Source organism: Rhinopithecus bieti, unplaced genomic scaffold, assembly GCF_001698545.2.
Source record: "Rhinopithecus bieti isolate Rb0 unplaced genomic scaffold, ASM169854v2 scaffold_9899, whole genome shotgun sequence".
Classification (NCBI taxonomy): Eukaryota; Metazoa; Chordata; class Mammalia; order Primates; family Cercopithecidae; genus Rhinopithecus; species Rhinopithecus bieti.
The window spans coordinates 4,718,572-4,736,839 of NW_016806979.1; the positions used below are offsets into that span (position 1 = coordinate 4,718,572).

The following is an 18,268-nucleotide window of genomic DNA, read 5'->3' on the forward strand; positions in this document are numbered from 1 at the left end:
GGCAGGTGCAGATGCTACAACTGGATGTTCACTGAACACACGCTGAGTGGGCCCAGGACCCCAAGCCCACAGCGAGGCTCCTCTGGGGATACAGTTTGCCCAAGACAAGGGCCTGGCCCACAGCAGCCCACACTCAGGCAGAAGTGAAAGGCATGTCAACCTATCAGTCCAATTACAAACAAGTTTAAACCCAGGCAAGACAAACTGACAGGGGGAGAAATCAGGATAGTGGTTACCTTGGGGGTAATTCCTTGTGGGGGGACACACAAGGGGCCTCCAGGAAGCGGGTCCACTAGGAACAGGTTCATGGCTGTATACTTACAACTGGCGCTCGCTCGGGGTGCATGTTCTACTTCAATAAGGAAGCTCAGTCAAATAAAAACATAGAAGTATAACCAAAAAAGGAGCGTGCGTATTCCATAGATGGGGTCACAGGGAAAGCCTTGGATAAACACCATCAGCTTGGATAAGCACATCACCACGTGGGAAAGCTTCCCACAGCAGTGACAGCTCCTGAGAGAGAGGAAGAATGGGCAGGCTCAGGCTCTGCATGGGGTGCCCTTTGTATTCGGACAAGACACTGGTGACAGGTAATCATGCAGACACACTGAAAGGAAAGATGCTACTATCAGACAAGATAAAGCTGAGAATTAATGAGTTAAGCACCCAACTCAAGAAGACAGGGGAAAGAAACAACAGAATATAAATAACCATGAATACAGTATAGGGAAGCAAAAATAAAGAACAGGCCAGGCACAGTGGCTCACGCCTGTAATCCCAGCACAGCACTTTGGGAGGCCAGGGCAGGCAGATCACCTGAGGCCAGGAGTTTGAGACCAGCCTGGCCAACATGGTGAAACCCTGTCTCTACCAAGAGTAAACATTAGCCAGGTGTGGAGGTGTATGCCTGTAACCCCAGCTACTTGGGTGGCTGAGGCTGGAGAATCACTTGAACCTGAGAGGCAGAGGTTGCAGTGAGCTGAGATCGTGCCACCGTACTCCAGCCTGGGTGACAAGAGCAAAAAACTCCATCTCAAAAAATATATATATGTGTGTGTGTGTGTGTACATATATGTGAGAGTGTGTGTATGTGTGCATATATATACACACAAATAAGAATAGAAATTACTAGAATAAAAACGATACAAAAATGGAGAAAAATCAACTGTCGAAAGTTGATTGGTAACTGTCGAAAGTTTATTGATAACTGCCGAAAGTTGATTGATAACTGTCGAAAGTTGATTGTCTGATAAAGGACTGACAAAACAACAAGGCTTTGGCAAGGCTGATCAGGGAAGTGAAACAGGGAAGGAGGGCTGTCCCGGGTCATCCTTGCCGGCTTGCACGGTCTGAGCTGAGAGCAGGGACAGACACTCGGTGCCTTTCAGGGCTGGGCTACAGAACAAAGAGAAGGACCAGCCCATGCAGGAGTCTGGACTGTCGATGCCAGCACCCTCCGGGGAAGAAAGGAGTCACACTGCCACAGGCTGGACAGGGCTGCGGGAGGGAGGAGCACCGGGGCCCTCAGCACACCCTGAACCTCTCTGTGGACTCACATTCTCCCAAGCACAGCTGGGCTCGAGTCTCCCCACTCCTGCTCTGAGTGTGCTGGCTCTCATCCTGGCCTAAGCACGGCCCGTTTTCTCTCATAACCATGCCTGGCCCGTTACATTAGACCAGGGATCCACACACATTTTCTTTAAGGGTCAGATGGTAAATATTTTAGGCTTTCTGGGCCAAAAGGCAGAGCTGAGGATGCTAGGCAGGCACTCAGCAAGACAGATGCAGAGCTCCACAAGCTCTTTATGGATGAAATTCAAAATACAACAGTAGTAACTGAGCATGGCGGCGGGCAGAGCATCACACCATCACAGTCGGGCTCTGAGGCCCAGGGCTCCCCTAACACAAGGACAGGGCTTCCACCAGACGGCCCACTTAAATGCTTCCATTCTAGGTCCACAGGACGCGAAGAGCTCTTCTCCCAACAAGGTCCAAGTTCAGCTCCTCCTCCCCAAGTTCAAATCCAGCAAATCCAGCAGCAGCCCTCTAAAGGCCATGGGGGAGCCACAGCCACAGGAATCACAGGAATGCAAATGGCCCAGAACACTCACGCCAGGACCTGCCTGGATCCAGTGGGCAGATCTGAGAGCTCTTACACTTCACTTTCCAGGCAGGGGGCCACAGAGTTCAAGGGAGCTGGGAGTCACAGGCCCAAGTGATAGGCTTGGGGAAATGGGCCCTAGGCAAACAGCCGCTGGCCTGGTTGCTTCCTGTGAAGCAGGGCAGGCTCCCGGGTCACTCGCCCAGGCACACATGTTCACTGCTGAGTAGCTACTTGTTAATTGCATCCTGACCTGAGTTTGTCACCTGCCCCCGCTAGTTCACCTGAGACCTGGGTCACCAGGACATGCCGCTGCACACCCTTGCCTGAGTCCTCACCTGCATCTTCCCTCCCTATAGTGCAAACCTGAGTGATCCTGCCTCACGAGTAGGAGTCCCAAGCCCACGCTCCCACCTTCCTGGGCCGGCTCTCTCACCCACAGAGCATGACTGATGGTGAGTCACATCTGTCTGGCTTTTTCAAGGACAACAGCAGAATGAAGCCCTCCCACCCAAGACCCCTATGCCTGTGGCAAGGCCACCCAGAGGTGTGCTCTCCTGGGCCCTCACTCCACCCCACCCACAGCCACAGAAGGGTGTCAGAGGCAGCCCCTACCTTTGTAAGGATGCACCATCCCATCCACCACCTGCACCGTGTCGTCCCCCTGCAGCTGCAGGGACACATCCCCCACTGCGTCCACCAGCTCCGTGAAGAAGTCGGCAATCTCCACACAGTCCTGCAGGAACACGTAGCGGTCCTGGCGGTTGGTGAAGTAGGAGTCACTCAGGTTTGCACTACAGGAATGGAAGACGCAGGTTCTCAGGTGAACTAGCAGGGGGGTGACAAACTCAGGTTAAGATGCAGTTAACAAATAGCTACTCAGCAATGAACACGTGCAAGAGACAAAGCCAGAGTCGATCCAAGGTGACACAGCGAGTGACCCACGGGCTCCTCCTCTCAAGGAGCTGACAATCTAGCTGAGAAGAGGAGACGCAGACACAGAAAGCCAGCTACCCACGGAGGGCTTGTGTCTGCTTGTTTGTCTTGAGACAGTCTCATTCTGTCGCCCAGGCTGGAGTACAGTGGCATCATCTTGGCTCCCTGCAGTCTCCGCCTCCCAGGTTGAAGTGATCCTCCTGCCTCAGCCTCCCGAGTAGCTGGGGTTACAGGCGTGCACCACCACACCCAGCTAATTTTTGTATTTTTAGTACAGACGGGGCTTCACCATGTTGGCCAGGCTGGTCTTGAACTTCTAACTTCAGGTGATCCCTCTGCCTCAGCCTCCCAAAGTGTGGGATTGCAAGCGTGAGCCACTGCGCCCGGCCCATGTAGGGTTATTTATCAGTGCCCATGTTTGTTTGTTTTCTCTGTCCCACTAAGTGACAGCTGCCACTGGTACCGTCCCAGAGCAAGGATGCAATCAAGAGCTTTCTCTCAGCACCAGCAACCCAATCCTGGTCCCACTGCTGAGGGGAGGGCCTGTGAAAGGGCCCACATTTATCAACCCAAGGACCTGGACTTCCAGGTCTGACTCTTGTTTATTTTTCTGGCTCTGTCCACCTGGCAAAGTGACTCATCCTCTCTCATCTGTTTCCACATGTACACAGTGAAGAAAATACTACAGAGGGTCACTGGGGGTGGGAACAGACAACACACCTGAGTGGCCAACACATGCTAAGTGCCCAATCAACAGTGGCTTCCAGTCAGTTCCCGGGGGTTTCCAGCCTCAGTGGCAGAGACAGTGCCAGGGAGGTGCTGCAGGGGCACAGCAACCAGACCTACAAGCAGGTTCTCCAAGGCTGAGAGGAACGGGTTTCCCACTGTTCCTATTCCACTGCCCTCCAGCCTGCAGAGCAGGAAGGCAAAAGCACTGACGGTGGGAAGCACTCACCCGCTCAAGATGACGCTGTTGTCGAAGAGATACACCTTAATGTGCTGGAGGCCAATGGTCTCGTTGAAGCGCTCAGGGATGAGGAGCCGGAGCAGCCCGCGGAGGTGTGGTGTGTGAAAGAGGGAGACTCGGACCTGCTCTGGGAACCTCTGCAGAAGTGGGAGCAGCATCGTGCGGGAGTTCTTCCGGCCTGAACACAGGACAGAGAATGCAGCAGTTGACTCACAACAGGAAGGCATCCTGCCTCCAGTGAGGAGCCACCTCCATGTGGCCTCGCCTTCACCTGTGCCGTCCACCTGAATCAGTCACACCAACTGGGGCTACTCCTAGCCAGGGGACTCCTGGGCCAACCTCTGTCCTGTATGCTGGCCACATCTCAGGCCTGGAGTGCTCAGCATGGCAGATGCCTGCTCTTTTTGCCACCTAGCACCCATTCACCCTCCGCTGGTAACTGCACCCAATCTCCTCCTGGGGCACTACCCCACCCACTCTCAGCATTTCTGCTCTGGGAGAAGACGACCCTACCCACCTTGCCCCTCACCCCCAGCTCCATGGGGGAGCACACAGGCCTGGGCTGGACTATTCGGCACAGTCCAAGCTCCCGGCTGGGCACGCCACCGTCAGGCCACTCAGGAACTTTGACCGGATTCTCAGGAAACCAGACTCTTTCAAAGGACAAGGTATCACAGGGAGACAAGCCTAAGCCACCAGGGGCCACCACACAGAACCTGAGAAGGAAGCCAGGCCAAAGAAAACAGCTAGGGGATGGATCCTGGCGACACAGCCAAACCCCAAATCATAAGCGACCCAAAGCAGATCGGTCACAGGAGTCCAAAAAAGTCTTTTTGCCTAAGGCAGTTTTTCAAGAGACAAAGTCTGGCTACATTGCCCAGGCTGGACTCAAACTCCCAGCTCAAGCAGTCCTCCCGCCTCAGCCTCCCAGGCAGGTGGGACCACAGGGCGCGCCACTGCACTTGGCTCCTGCCTAAGCTGTTTTTAGTTGGGCTTTCAGTCACTGGCTGCAGAATAAAATCCTAACTCACACAATCAGGCATCCTGGGCCAGCTTGGATGATCTTCAAATAGCCTTGTCTCTGCCTGAGGATGAGGGGGTGACAGTAACTCCTCTTGGAACTGAGGATGTGACACAGGAAGCATGAGGGGCCAGGCGTGCACACCACCTACCTCGTGAGCCTCGCGTGAAGTCTAAGAGAATGGAGACCTTGAGATTTGAAGGAAACTTTGCTTGGAGTGACTTTTCTAGAGTACCTTCCAGGCAGTCCACCTACCAAGAAAGAACACAGAAGAAGAGAAGATTAAGACCCAAAGAGGTGTGTGTATTTAAAGAAAAACAAAATGCCCCATCGGCTAGTGCTCTCGCCATCTTCTCCAAAGATAGGTTTGTGCCATCAGCACTCGGACACCAACACCACAAAAACTCCCTGTCTGAGAGCCCCTTCTTGACCATCAGAAGCAGCACCCAGGGGCCCTGATCGGCCCAAGCCTCCAGGAATGGAAGGGGACCTGCAGGCAGAGGCGTGCTGCCTGATAGCCAGCCCATGCCACCCTGGAAACGCTACAACACCAAGTCCCACGTACATTTCCACACAGACAGTCCTCACAGACAAAACAAACAGTGCCCTCCTCGTAAAGAGCGCTTAGTAAATATTTGCCAAATGAATGAATCCAAGACACGGCCTGCCCACTGGCCACTCTCCACAGTGCAGACATTCCATTCTTCTCCCGTGAGAACACACAGGCTCCCAGGCTTGGAGTGGAGGGTATATCCTTAAAAGAGAGGGAGGCAGCCAGGCATGGTGCCTCACGCTTGTAATCCCAGCACTTTGGGAGGCCGAGGTGGGCAGATCACCTGAGGTCCGGAGTTCAAGACCAGCCTGACCAAAATGGAGACCAACATGGAGAAACCCCATCTCTACTAAAAATACAAAATTAGCCGGGGTGGTGGCGCATGCCTGTAATCCCAGCTACTCGGGAGACTGAGGCAGGAGAATCACCTGAACCCCGGAGGAGGATGATGTGGTGAGCCAAGATCACGCCACTGCATTCCAGCCTAGGCAACAAGAGCGAAACTCCATCTCAATAAAAAAAAAAAAAAAGAGGGAGGCCTCCTTCCTGGGAGAGGCAGAGAGGGGAGGATGGCTCATATGAACCCATTGCCCCTCCCTCTCCACACTCCAATCCCTGTAGCTCCCACCTGTAACTCTGAACAAGGACAGACCAAGAAACGGCACTAACTCTGGGCAATGGGCCCATCCGTTTCACTATGCGGAGCGGACAGCAATCCCAGGAGACCAAGAGAAAGAAGTGATCTCATTCACAGACTCACTTCAGCTAAGCCTCAGCTCCCGCCATGCACCAGAACCTGCGCTGGCCCCAACAGCTCATACAAACCTGGGGACTGCTGGCTCCTTCCCACCCACCTATCTCACTGTAAGTGACAAGGATGGCACAACAGCAAGTCCAAGGGGAACAAGGCTGGCTGCAGCCCTGGCACTTGACACCAGCCCGTGGCAGAACCAGCCAGCCAGCCCAACTTGCACTCAGGTCCGTTTGTCCAGTACAGGGTCAGAAAGCCTTTTGTGTAAACGGCCAGAGAGTAAATATTTGGAGCTTTACAGACCAGATCGGCGCTGTCACAGCTACCCAGTTCTGACCCTGCAGCATGAAACTGACCACAGATAATACGCGAATGAGTGTGGCTATGCTCCAACAAAATTTTACTTACCAATACAGAAATTTAAAGTTTTCATAAGTCATAAAATACTATTTTTTTCTTTCCCAATTATCTGAAAATGTAAAAACCATTCTTTCTTAGCTCACAGGTCACACCGTAACAGGTGGCAGGTCAGATTTGGCCTCCAGGTCACAGTCGGCCAAGCCCTGAACTGGCAGGCATAGCTGCCTGGGACCCTGTGTGGGTAGGAGGACACTGCCAGTGAGGCCAAGAAGGCCCAGACCAGGCCTCCCCACGCTCTCCTCACCAGGCCCTCCCCACACTCTCCTCACCAGGCCCTCCTGACAGGCCCACATCTGGAGCAACAAAAATAAGAGCTGGCTCTGACATGGAGGCCAAGGAAAGGCAGCTCCACACCAACTACATGGCACAAAAAGCTGTGGCACGTTGGGACCCATTCACTACTGCTGCCAGGACCATCTCCCCATAAACCTTACCAGTTCCTGTTCCAAAGGACCTGTCCCCAGGTAGAGGGATGCCATCACGACCCGCCTCTTGGCCACTCTTATCTGCCCCTGAGAGGAGAAAAATCCAAAATTCAAATTTATCATTTTCATGGTTCACAGAACCCTTTGACCTGGCAGGCAAATCCCACGCCAAGCTGAACTATCCTATGTCTTCACCAATTAATATTTAAAGCAAGCTCGAAACGTGTATGGTAACCTCCCAAATAAGGTCCCACAATCCTAAAAAAAAAGAGCCTGCAAAGTAAAGCAAAGTCTAGGCCAACTATAAAATGCAACATGGCCATTAAGAAGAAAGAAGGCAGGCTGGGTGTAGTGGCTAACGCCTATAATCCCAGTACTCTAGGAGGCCGAGGCAGGCAGATTGCTTGAAGTCAGGAGTTCGAGACCAGCGTGGCCAACATGGCGAAACCCCGTCTCTACTAAAAACATAAAGATTAGCCAGACCATGGTGGCGCAGGCCTGTAATCCCAGCTACTCAGGAGGCTGAGGCAGAAGAATCACTTGAACCCAGGAGGCAGAGGTTGCAATGAGCTGTGATCACACCACCGCACTCCAGCCTGGGCGACAGAGCAAGATTCTGTCTCAAAACAAAGACAATGAAGGCAATCTATGCACACTGCCACGAATGTCCACAATGGATCGCTGAGCCAAAAGCAAACGACCTGTGCTCCCACCTCTTACGCCTCACTCCTGCACAAAGCATGCAAGCGCGTACACTTGTGCGTGTGTGTGTGTTTGTGTCTGCAGAAGCATGGAGAGTACACAGCAAACTGTCCTCCAAAAAGCAGAGCTCAAAGGAAGGGGAGTATGGACACAAACCTGCCCTCTTTACCTTCTACCCATCTGCAGAGTTTCCAATGTCCATACTGAGCATGCATTACTCTTGAAACGCAGATGGACAGGTATACAGACACGTGAGCAGAACACACCAGTGCCCGAAGATGACACCCCAAATCAGTCCTAACAGCCAGGGGCCTCTCCCTAGCAGTCCCACCCCAAAGGAGGCAGGGGTACAAAGAATGGCAGAGGTACAAAGAATGGCAGTGCTACCAAAAGATACACAGGAGACCCAGGTGAGAGGGAGGCAACTTCACATCTACCTGCTTCCCTATCAGAAGGAACATCACAGCCCGCCCTGCGTCGTCAACACAGGAAGACAGGCACCTTGACTAGACAGAAACATGAACAGTCACTAGGAAAGGCTTCCGGACAAGGAAAAACAAAGCAACTTCCCAAGGTTGCTATTTCCTTTGTTTTGTTATGAATTAAAATAGATGTTTGTGGGGGTAATGATTATAAAGAAAGGGACAAATAAATAAGGCATAAGATGCCGGGCGCGTGGCTCACGCCTGTAATCCCAGCACTTTGGGAGGCCAACGCAGGCAGATCACGAGGTCAGAAGATCGAGACTATCCTGGCTAACATGGTGAAACCCCGTCTCTATTAAAACAAAACACAATGCCGGGTGCGGTGGCTCACGCTTGTAATCCCAGCACTTTGGGAGGCCAAGGCGGGCGGATCACAACGTCAGGAGAGCGAGACCATCCTGGCTAACACGGTGAAACCCCATCTCTACTAAAAATACAAAAAATTAGCCGGGCATGGTGGTGCGTGCCTGTAGTCCCAGCCAGTCGGAGGCTGAGGCAGGAGAATGGCGTGAACCCAGGAGGCGGAGCTTGCAGTGAGCCGAGATGGTGCCACTGCACTCCAGCCTGGGCGACAAAGCGAGACTCTGTCTCAAAAAAAAAACAAAAACAAAAACAAAACACAAAATATTAGCCGGGTGTGGTGGCAGGTGCCTGTAGTCCCAGCTGCTCAGGAGGCTGAGGTAGGAGAATGGCATAAACCCGGGAGGTGGAGCTTGCAGTGAGATGAGATCGAGCCGCTGCACTCCAGCCTGGGCGACAAAGCGAGACTCCATCTCAAAAAAATAATGAAAGACAGAAAGACAGAAAGAAAGACAAAGACAGAAAGAGAGAAAGAAAGAGAAAAAAGAAAGATTGAGAAAGAAGGCATAAGACAATTTAGTTCAGGCAACCAAAGCATATCTGACTGTTTACTACAAGACACCAGGCCCTACAGATGTAACGAAGGCATGGGGACCAGGCAGAAACCAGCACTGTCCTCCCTTCTTGCTGTGTGCCCTGGGAAGAAACATGTGCTACTCAGTGTGACATAAACTAGGAGAATCTGCCCACACTTCAGCGCAGACTGCAGGGAAAGAAGGCCCCTGGTGTATTCTCCACCTCCTGGGGCAAGCCCCTCTGCCCCTTCCTGCTCTCTGCAGGCCCACCCTCCTCAGGCAGGGCCCGACCTCCTGGCCAGGGGATCACTACATGGAGACAGTCAGTCATCCTCCCAGACTTGATTAGGACAGAGAAGAATTGCCTTTGAAAAACTTGTTTCTTCAGGCTGGGCACGGTGGCTCACGCCTGCAATCCCAGCACTTTGGGAGGCCGAGGTAGGTGGATTACCTGAGGTCAGGAGTTCGAGACCAGCCTGACCAACATGGAGAAACCCTGTCTCTACTGAAAATATAAATTAGCCAGGCATGGTGGTGCATGCCTGTAATCCCAGCTACTCAGGAGGCTGAGGCAGGAGAATCACTGGAACCCAGGAGGTGGAGGTTGTGATGAGCCGAGATCGTGCCATTGCACTCCAGCCTGGGCAAACTCCATCTTAAAAAAAAAAAAAAAGAAAAGAAAAGAAAAGAAAAGAAAAGAAAAGAAAAGAAAAGAAAAGAAAAGAAAAACCTGTTTCTTCAAGTCGAGGAGAGAATCAAGTAGGAGCAAAGAGCCAACAGTTGCAGCACCATTCGGTACAAACAAGGATGCCCAGGACAGGTGAGCAGTGCAGGGAGGCGGGTGAGAGGGGAGAACAAAAGGACACGCCTGTGTGCACACACACAATGCACTCTGAATGAACCAGTCAAGCTAAGCGTGGATCAACAAACACAACAAGAGCACAAAGGGGAGAGAAAATGGGCAGGCACTCAAACAACGGAGAGTTCATTTTCCGCACAAAGGTGAGTCTCTACCTAGATTTCCTATTGTCTCCCAGCATTCTGCCTGCTTGCCCTGGCCCCATCAGACCTTCATTTTTTCTTTTTTTTTTGAGACGGAGTCTCGCTCTATCGCCCAGGCTGGAGTGCAATAGCACGATCTTGGCTCACTGCAACCTCCACCTCCCAGATTCAAGCAATTCTCCTGCCTCAGCCTCCTGACTAGCTAGGATCACAGGTGTGCACCACCCTTCTGTATTTTTGGTAGAGACAGGGTTTCACCATGTTGATGAGGCTGATCTCTAACTCCTGACCTCAGGTGATCCACCCGCCTCAGCCTCCCAAAGTGCCGGGATTACAGGCGTGAGCCACCATGCCTGGCCTAGACTTTCATTCTAATATCATTGCTAATACAAACTCATAGTTCATGCTGTTAAAAACTAATTAGTGTTGAATTACTTCATTCCAATTAGCAGTTTAACTAGAATAACTAGATGTGGCATGTAAACCTGAGTAACATGTTGAAAGCTGAACCCCCAAATGCAAAACTTACATCACTACCAGGAGAGGAAAGGCACACACTTAAGAAAGAGTCCCAGGCCGGGCGCGGTGGCTCAAGCCTGTAATCCCAGCACTTTGGGAGGCCGAGACAGGTGGATCACGAGGTCAGGAGATCGAGACCATCCTGGCTAACACGGTGAAACCCCGTCTCTACTAAAAAAATACAAAAAAAAACTAGCCGGGCGAGGTGGCGGGCGCCTGTAGTCCCAGCTACTCGGGAGGCTGAGGCAGGAGAATGGCGTAAACCCGGGAGGCGGAGCTTGCAGTGAGCTGAGATTCGGCCACTGCACTCCAGTCTGGGCGACAGAGCAAGACTCCGTCTCAGAAAAAAAAAAAAAAAAAAGACAGCGTCCCTAAAGAATCAAGACTACAAGGCTTAGACCCAGGATGTCTAAATTCCCCGTTACTTTGAAAGGCCTCTTCATGCATATCAAATCGCACCCACGAGTTTTTACTTCCTATTACATCTACCAAGATGACACTCTACTGCGTCTGGAGATGATTCCAGGGTTAGGGGTCCATGATGCACAGACTAGATCAAGATGACCTCCTCCCCTGTCACCTTTAGCAAGGACATACCCGTGTAGCCCACGGGTCCTCAGTCCTCACTAACCTCCCTTCTCATGGTCACAACTTCACCGTGGAACAAAAGGAATCAGTGCGCCCATAAGAATCAAACTCTAGGCCCGTGGCCGCACACGGTGGCCAGTACTTTGGGAGGCCAAGGCAGGAGGACCATTTCAGCCCAGTGGTTCAAGACCTGCCTGGGTAACACAGTGAGACCCCTTCTCAAAAACAATAAATAAATAAAAATAAGGTCTAGTTCCTTGTTCTCACTATTGCCTTCTCAGAGCTTCTCCACCTGAGACACTGGCCCCACAGGCAAGTTTCTGACTGTGGCTCAGCTCAACCACCCATGAAGCTGAAACCTGACAGGTAAAACCTGGAAGGAAGGAAGAAGCTTGAGCAGCTATCAAAAGTTTCTAGACTAGAAAGCACTCAGGACTCACAAACCTGATCCCCCAAAAGCTCTAACTCAAACTTCTTTCCTTTAGATATAACTTACCTTCATGAGCTCAAAAAACTCTGCTGGGGAAGAAAGCACCCTGACATGAGAACTGGAGACTCCAAATTCTGGAACCAGGTTTCTGATCCACTGGAACCGGTGCACGCCTTCTGGACACAGGCAGCAAGGTGGGGAGGTGACCTGGGGAACAGCTGGGGACAGCAGGGGAGCCAATAACAGCCATGGTGACCTGGTTAAAGAAATATGCAACTGGGTCATATCTCAAATACTTCTGCAGAAGCCCCTCTCAGTTACTGGTGGGTGAAGAGGTGCTGGGAGATGGGTGTGTTGTGTTATGAATGTCAGATTTTCTAGAACATTTTCAAAAGTGAGCCCAACTCAAGCTCTGCTAAAGGATTTTTCCTTCGGCCTTTCCTCTTATTCCTTAAAAAGCCTACTAATCGAGCAACTTGAGAAGTGTCAATACCTATAGATAAACCCCAAACTTTAATTCCAAACAACTCAGGAACCAAATTTAGAGCATCCACAAGTAAACTCATAAAAGCTACCACATGGTTAGCCACCATATGGCAACCTTCTAATGAATCTACCTCAAAAAAATGTGCCTGCAGCCACCACTAAAAGACACCGAGCAGAAGGGTAAGCGTGGCAGAAGTCTCATGATTACAGCCCAGACGCCCCACTTTATGACTCATGAGATAAACAAGATTTCCATTCAGGGAAGTACCCAGAAAAAGAAACTTTTCTCTTTAAAAATCCAATTTATGCCAAGCATGGTGGTTCAGGCCTATAATCCCTGCACTTTAGGAGGCCAAGGCAGGATGACTGCTTGAGTCCAGGAGTTCAGGACCAGCCTGGGCAATATAGCGGGACCCAGTGTCTACAAAAAATAGTTTAAAATTAGCTGGGCAGGCAGGGCACAGTGGCTCACACCTGTAATCCCAACACTTTGGGAGGCCAAGGCAGGTAGATAATCAGAGGTCAGGCATTCGAGACCAGCCTGACCAATATGGTAAAACCCCATCTCTACTAAAAATACAAAAATCAGTCGGGCGTGGTGGTGTGTGACTGTAGCCCCAGCCACTCGAGAGGCTAAAGCAAGAGAATTGCTTGAACCAGGGAGGTGGAGGTTGCAGTGAGCCAAGATGGTGCACCACTTGGGGTGCACCACTGCACCCCAGCCTGGGTGACAGAACAAGACCATCTCAAAAAAAAAGTTAACTGGTCATGGTAGCACACACCTGTAGTCCCAGCTACTCCAGAGGCTGAGGCAGGAGGATCTCCCGAGCCTAAGAGTTCAAGGCTGTTCTCCCAGCTATGATCATGCCATTGCATTCCAGCCGGTGTGACACAGCAAGACCCTGTCTCAATCAATCAAAATCAGACTTGGAAAGAAAAGATAGAGCAGGGAGAGAGGGAGAAAATGAGCTCCTCTCAAGAGGAATGATGAGCTGTGGCCGGCCACGGTGGCTCACACCTGTAATCCCACCACTTCGGGAGGCCGAGGCGGGCAGATTACCTGAGGTCAGTAGTTCAAGATCAGCCTAGCCAACATGGTGAAACCCCATCTCTACTAAAAATAAAAAGACAGGTCGGGCGCAGTGGCTCACGTCTGTAATCCCAGCACTTTGGGAGGCCGACGCAGGCAGATCACGAGGTCAGGAGATCGAGACCATCCTGGCTAACACGGTGAAACCCCATCTCTACTAAAAAATAGAAAAAATTAGCCAGGTGTGGTGGCAGGCGCCTGTAGTCCCAGCTACTCGGGAGGCTGAGGCAGGAGAATGGCATGAACCCGGGAGGAGGAGCTTTCAGGGAGTCATGATTACGCGACTACACTCCAGCCTGGGCGACAGAGACTATCTCAAATAAATGAATAAATAAATAAATAAGCCGGGCATGATGCAGGTGCCTGTTATCCCAGCTACTGAGAAGCCTGAGGCAGGAGAATTGCTTGAACTTGGAAGGTGGAGGCTGCAGTGAGATGAGATTGCGCCACTGCACTCCAGTCTGGGCAACAGAGCAAGACTCCATCTCAAAGAAAAAAAAGAAGAGTGATGATGAGCCGTGCCCCTTCACCGTCAGACACATCCTGTTTGGTGGGGTCACACACCATCTCTGGCCAGCGTTAGCTCAACCACATAAAGCTGCACCCCTGGCGGACTCCACACTCCACTGAGGCCAAGGCTGGAGGAGAGGCATTTCTGCCCACAGAGCTTCATTTCTGCTGCTCAGTGACTAAAAAGCCTGTGGGAGATGGGGGTGGAGGGACTGCACACCCAGAGCCCCACACAGACCTGAGCTACTATGAATCCTAGTCCTGCAAACAGTAGCAGGAAAACCCACTTCAGCGTGTGACCTCAAGAGGGACTTGGGAGAGAGGATGCTCGGACATCCCAAGGCCTGAATGGCCAAAATTCCAGGAAGATGATTTCACTCGCTTGCTTCAGGATAAAGCCCTCAATCTTCCCAGGCTTCGTAAATGTCCCTGCACAGACACCAGATGGCCCACAGCTGCACTTCCCAGAAAGCCCACCGGTCTGTCACTGCCGATTCACTGCCAAGAAAACCTTAGTCAACAGCAGAAGGTGCTGGCTCTGTGGATCCTGGAAGTCTGTGACTGGCCATGGCCACCCAGGGCAGAGGTGGGAAACAGCTGTTCTCCCCTACTGTCTCTAGAGGGGGTGATGACACTCACAGGCATCAGCTTGCAGATGAAAGGCCTAGATGTGTAAAGCAGGGCTCCCTGCCTGGGTTTCCTAAATCCTGGGCCACCCTCCTGCAAAGCTCAAGAGAGGAGAGCAAAGGACCCTTCAGTGCAGCAGAAACCACCAGACAATGGGAAAGGTGCACAGCGACCCATCAACCCGAGGTCCCAAGGGGCCTAGAGTCTCATATTCACTAATGAAACATGGTCGGGGCGGGGGACAGGCAACAGCAGCATAAAATCAATGTCTCCCCTGCCTCACAGTACTTCTGCCATCTCTCAGATCATCCAAAAATCAGGTGCCACCTGTACTGCTCCAGGTCACGTGGTCAGTCCGCACACAGCCTTCATAAAAGCTGAGAGCCGCAGCCCAACGTGGTGGCTCACGCCTATAATCCTAGCACTTTGGGAGTCCAAGGCGGGCAGATCACTTGAGGTCAGGAGTTCGAAACCAGCCTGGCCAACATGGTGAAACCCTGTCTTTACTAAAAACACAAAAAGATTAGCTGGGTGTGGTGGCACACGCCTGTAATCCCAGCTACTTGGGAGGCTGAGGCAGGAGAACTGCTTGAACCCAGGAGGTGGAGGTTGCAGTGAACCAAGATCACACCACTGCACGCCAGCCCTAGTGACAGAGTGAGACTTCGTCTCAAAAAAAAAAAAAGAAAAAGAAAAAAGAAAAGGGGCCGGGCGCGGTGGCTCACACCTGTAATTGCAGCACTTTGGGAGGCCGAGGCGGGTAGATCACCTGAGGTCATGAGTTCAAGACCAGTCTGGCCAACACGGTGAAACCCCGTCTCTACTAAAAATACAGAAATTGGGCCGGGCGTGGTGGCTCATGCTTGTAATCCCAGCACTTTAGGAGGCCAAGGCGGGCGGATCATGAGATCTGGAGTTCGACAACAGCCTGACCAACATGGTGAAACCCTGTCTCTACTAAAAATACAAAAATTAGCCGGGCATGGTGGCACGCGCACCTATAGTCCCACCTACAAAGGAGGCTGAGGCAGAAGAATCACTTGAACCTGGGAGGCAGAGGTTGCAGAGAGCAGAGATCCCACAGATGCACTCCAGCCTGGGCAACACTCTGTCTCAAAAAAAAATAAATTAGCCGGCAGTGGCTGAGGCAGGAGAACTGCTTGAACCTCAGTGCCAGAGGCTGCAGTGAGCCAAGATCGCGCCATTGCACTCCAACCTGGGTGACAGAGCAAGGCTCTGGCCCCCCGCAAAAAAAAAAAAAAAAAAAAGGGAGGAAGAAGAAACACTCCTTGGAACATAGCAACCCAAGAGAGGGCAAGTTCAACTTAACCCTCAACAAAGCCATCGTGTAAGCACGTATGACATACCATGCAGGGTACAAATGAAGAACCAGGCAGTCTCTGCCTCCCACAACCTTGGTAGCTTTCACAGACTTACATACCTGACATCATCTAAGAACACAAGAAAAGATGCTAAAATTAAATCAATGTCCAAATAGACAGTGTATGTTCTTCAAGGCATCAAAAAGGGGAGCTGGTGATGCCTGGGCTACTGGGAAGGTTCTGCAGCATTCCACCTCCAGTGGGCCTCGGAAAGCTAGTAGGATTCCAACAAGGAATGCAGAGGGGAGGATGCTCCAGGCAGGAAGTGTGAAGGGACATAAGCAGGAGGAACTGGGCTGGGCGCAGCGGCTCACACCTGCAATCCCAGCACTCTGGAGTCTAAGGCAGGAGAACTGCTTGATGCCAGGAGCTCCGGACCAGCCTGGGCAACAGAGCAAGACCCTGTCTCTACACAAAATTAAAAAAAAAAAAAATTAGCCAGGCATGGAGGCATGTGCCTATAGTCCCAGCTACTCGGGAGGCTGAGGTGGGACGATCGCTTGACCCTAGAGGTCAAGTGCAGAAAGAAATAAACAGGAACAAGACCACTTCCAACAGAAAAACCCAAAAGGGCCTCAATAGTCCAGAGAAAACACACACACACACAAAGCCTACACAAGTGTCAGGGTTCACCTACCACCTCCGTCCTACCTGCAGAGACCCACTTTGGCAGGTACAGAGCTGATGAGCCCAGAGGCCCTGGGGCTATCCTAGGCAGGTCTCCTCCTTACCAGGCAGCTGTCACTGGGAATGTTCCACCAGGGCCTCAGGCCAAGAGTTCTTGAAGGCTTTTATATGCTGGCTTTCTGTTTAATCTGTGTACTGACAAGTTTATTTTTGTTAGAAAAGAGGAGGCCGGGCGCGGTGGCTCAAGCCTGTAATCCCAGCACTTTGGGAGGCCGAGACGGGCGGATCACGAAGTCAGGAGATCGAGACCATCCTGGCTAACATGGTGAAACCCCGTCTCTACTAAAAAATACAAAAAAACTAGCCGGGCGAGGTGGCGGGTGCCTGTAGTCCCAGCTACTCGGGAGGCTGAGGCAGGAGAATGGTGTGAACCCGGGAGGCGGAGCTTGCAGTGAGCTGAGATCTGGCCACTGCACTCCAGCCCCGGCGACAGAGTGAGACTCCGTCTCAAAAAAAAAAAAAAAAAAAGAAAAGAGAAGGAGCTGAAAGCCAACTATATTTCATGGATACATTATGGAGGAGACTCAACCTTCAAGTGGCAATTTTATGTACCCAAAAAAGGAAGGTGCTTAAGAAAGGAGCTGTTTTACACAGGTCACCACAATGGCAACATATGCCAAGGAGAGCACATCTGGGCTGGTTTCGCTCAAAAAAACTGAATGGCCAGGCACGGTAGCATGTGCCTATAATCCCAGTGCTTCAGGAGGCCGAGGAGGAGGATCACTTGAGGCCAGGAGATCGAGACCAACTTGGGCAACATGGAGAAACTCCCTCTCTAGAAAAATTAAAAGTTAGCCAGGCATGGTGGCGTGCACCTGGAGTCCCAGCTACTAGGGAGGCTGAGGCAGGAAGACTGCTTAAACCCAGGCATTCGAAGCTGCAGTGACCCAAGATTGTGCCACTGCACTCCAGCCTAGGCGACAGAGTAAGACTTCACCTCAAAAAAAAAAAAAACAAGGCTGGGTGCGGAGGCTCACACCTGTAATCCCAACACTTTGGGAGGCCGAGGCAGGCGGATCACCTGAGGTCGGGAGTTCAAGACCAGCCTGACCAACATGGAGAAACCCCATCTCTACTAAAAACACAAAATTAGCCGGGCCTAGCAGCACACGCCTGTAATATCAGCTACTCGAGAGGCTGAGGCAGGAGACTCACTTGAACCTGTGAGACAGAGGTTGCAGTGAGCCGAGATCGCGCCACTGTGCACTAGCCTGGGCAGCAAGAGGAAAAAACTCCATCTCAAAAAAAAAAAGCCTGAGCATGGTGGCTCACATCTGTAATCCCAACACTTTGGGAGGTCTGCGCAGTCAGATCACCTGAGGTCAGGAGATTGAGACCAGCCTGGCAAACATGGCAAAACCCCATCTCTACTAAAAATACAAAAAGTAGGCCAGGCGCGGTGGCTCAAGCCTGTAATCCCAGCACTTTGGAAGGCCGAGACAGGCGGATCACAAGGTCAGGAGATCGAGACCATCCTGGCTAATACGGTGAAACCCCGTCTCTACTAAAAAAAAATACAAAAAACTAGCCGGGCGACGAGGCGGGCGCCTGTAGTCCCAGCTACTCCGGAGGCTGAGGCAGGAGAATGGCATAAACCCGGGAGGCGGAGCTTGCAGTGAGCTGAGATCCGGCCACTGCACTCCAGCCTGGGCGGCAGAGCGAGACTCCGTCTCAAAAAAAAAAAAAAAAAAAATTAGCTGGGTGTGGTGGC

The 18,268-nt window shown here is 51.7% G+C and overlaps 1 protein-coding gene across 10 annotated transcripts in view; it reads right to left on the minus strand.

Moving 5' to 3' along the window:
• Window positions 1-18,268, minus strand: part of PGS1 (phosphatidylglycerophosphate synthase 1) — a 51,667-nt gene that overhangs the window by 21,694 nt on the left and 11,705 nt on the right. For all 10 annotated transcript variants that reach the window (XM_017879378.1, XM_017879384.1, XM_017879379.1 and 7 more), the window contains exons 2-6: window positions 11,842-12,031; window positions 7,184-7,261; window positions 5,177-5,276; window positions 3,993-4,182; window positions 2,717-2,895 (exon numbers count right to left, since the gene is read on the minus strand). In XM_017879378.1, coding sequence (XP_017734867.1) covers window positions 2,717-2,895; window positions 3,993-4,182; window positions 5,177-5,276; window positions 7,184-7,261; window positions 11,842-12,031 — 737 coding nt within the window. The remainder of the gene's footprint in view (window positions 1-2,716; window positions 2,896-3,992; window positions 4,183-5,176; window positions 5,277-7,183; window positions 7,262-11,841; window positions 12,032-18,268) is intronic.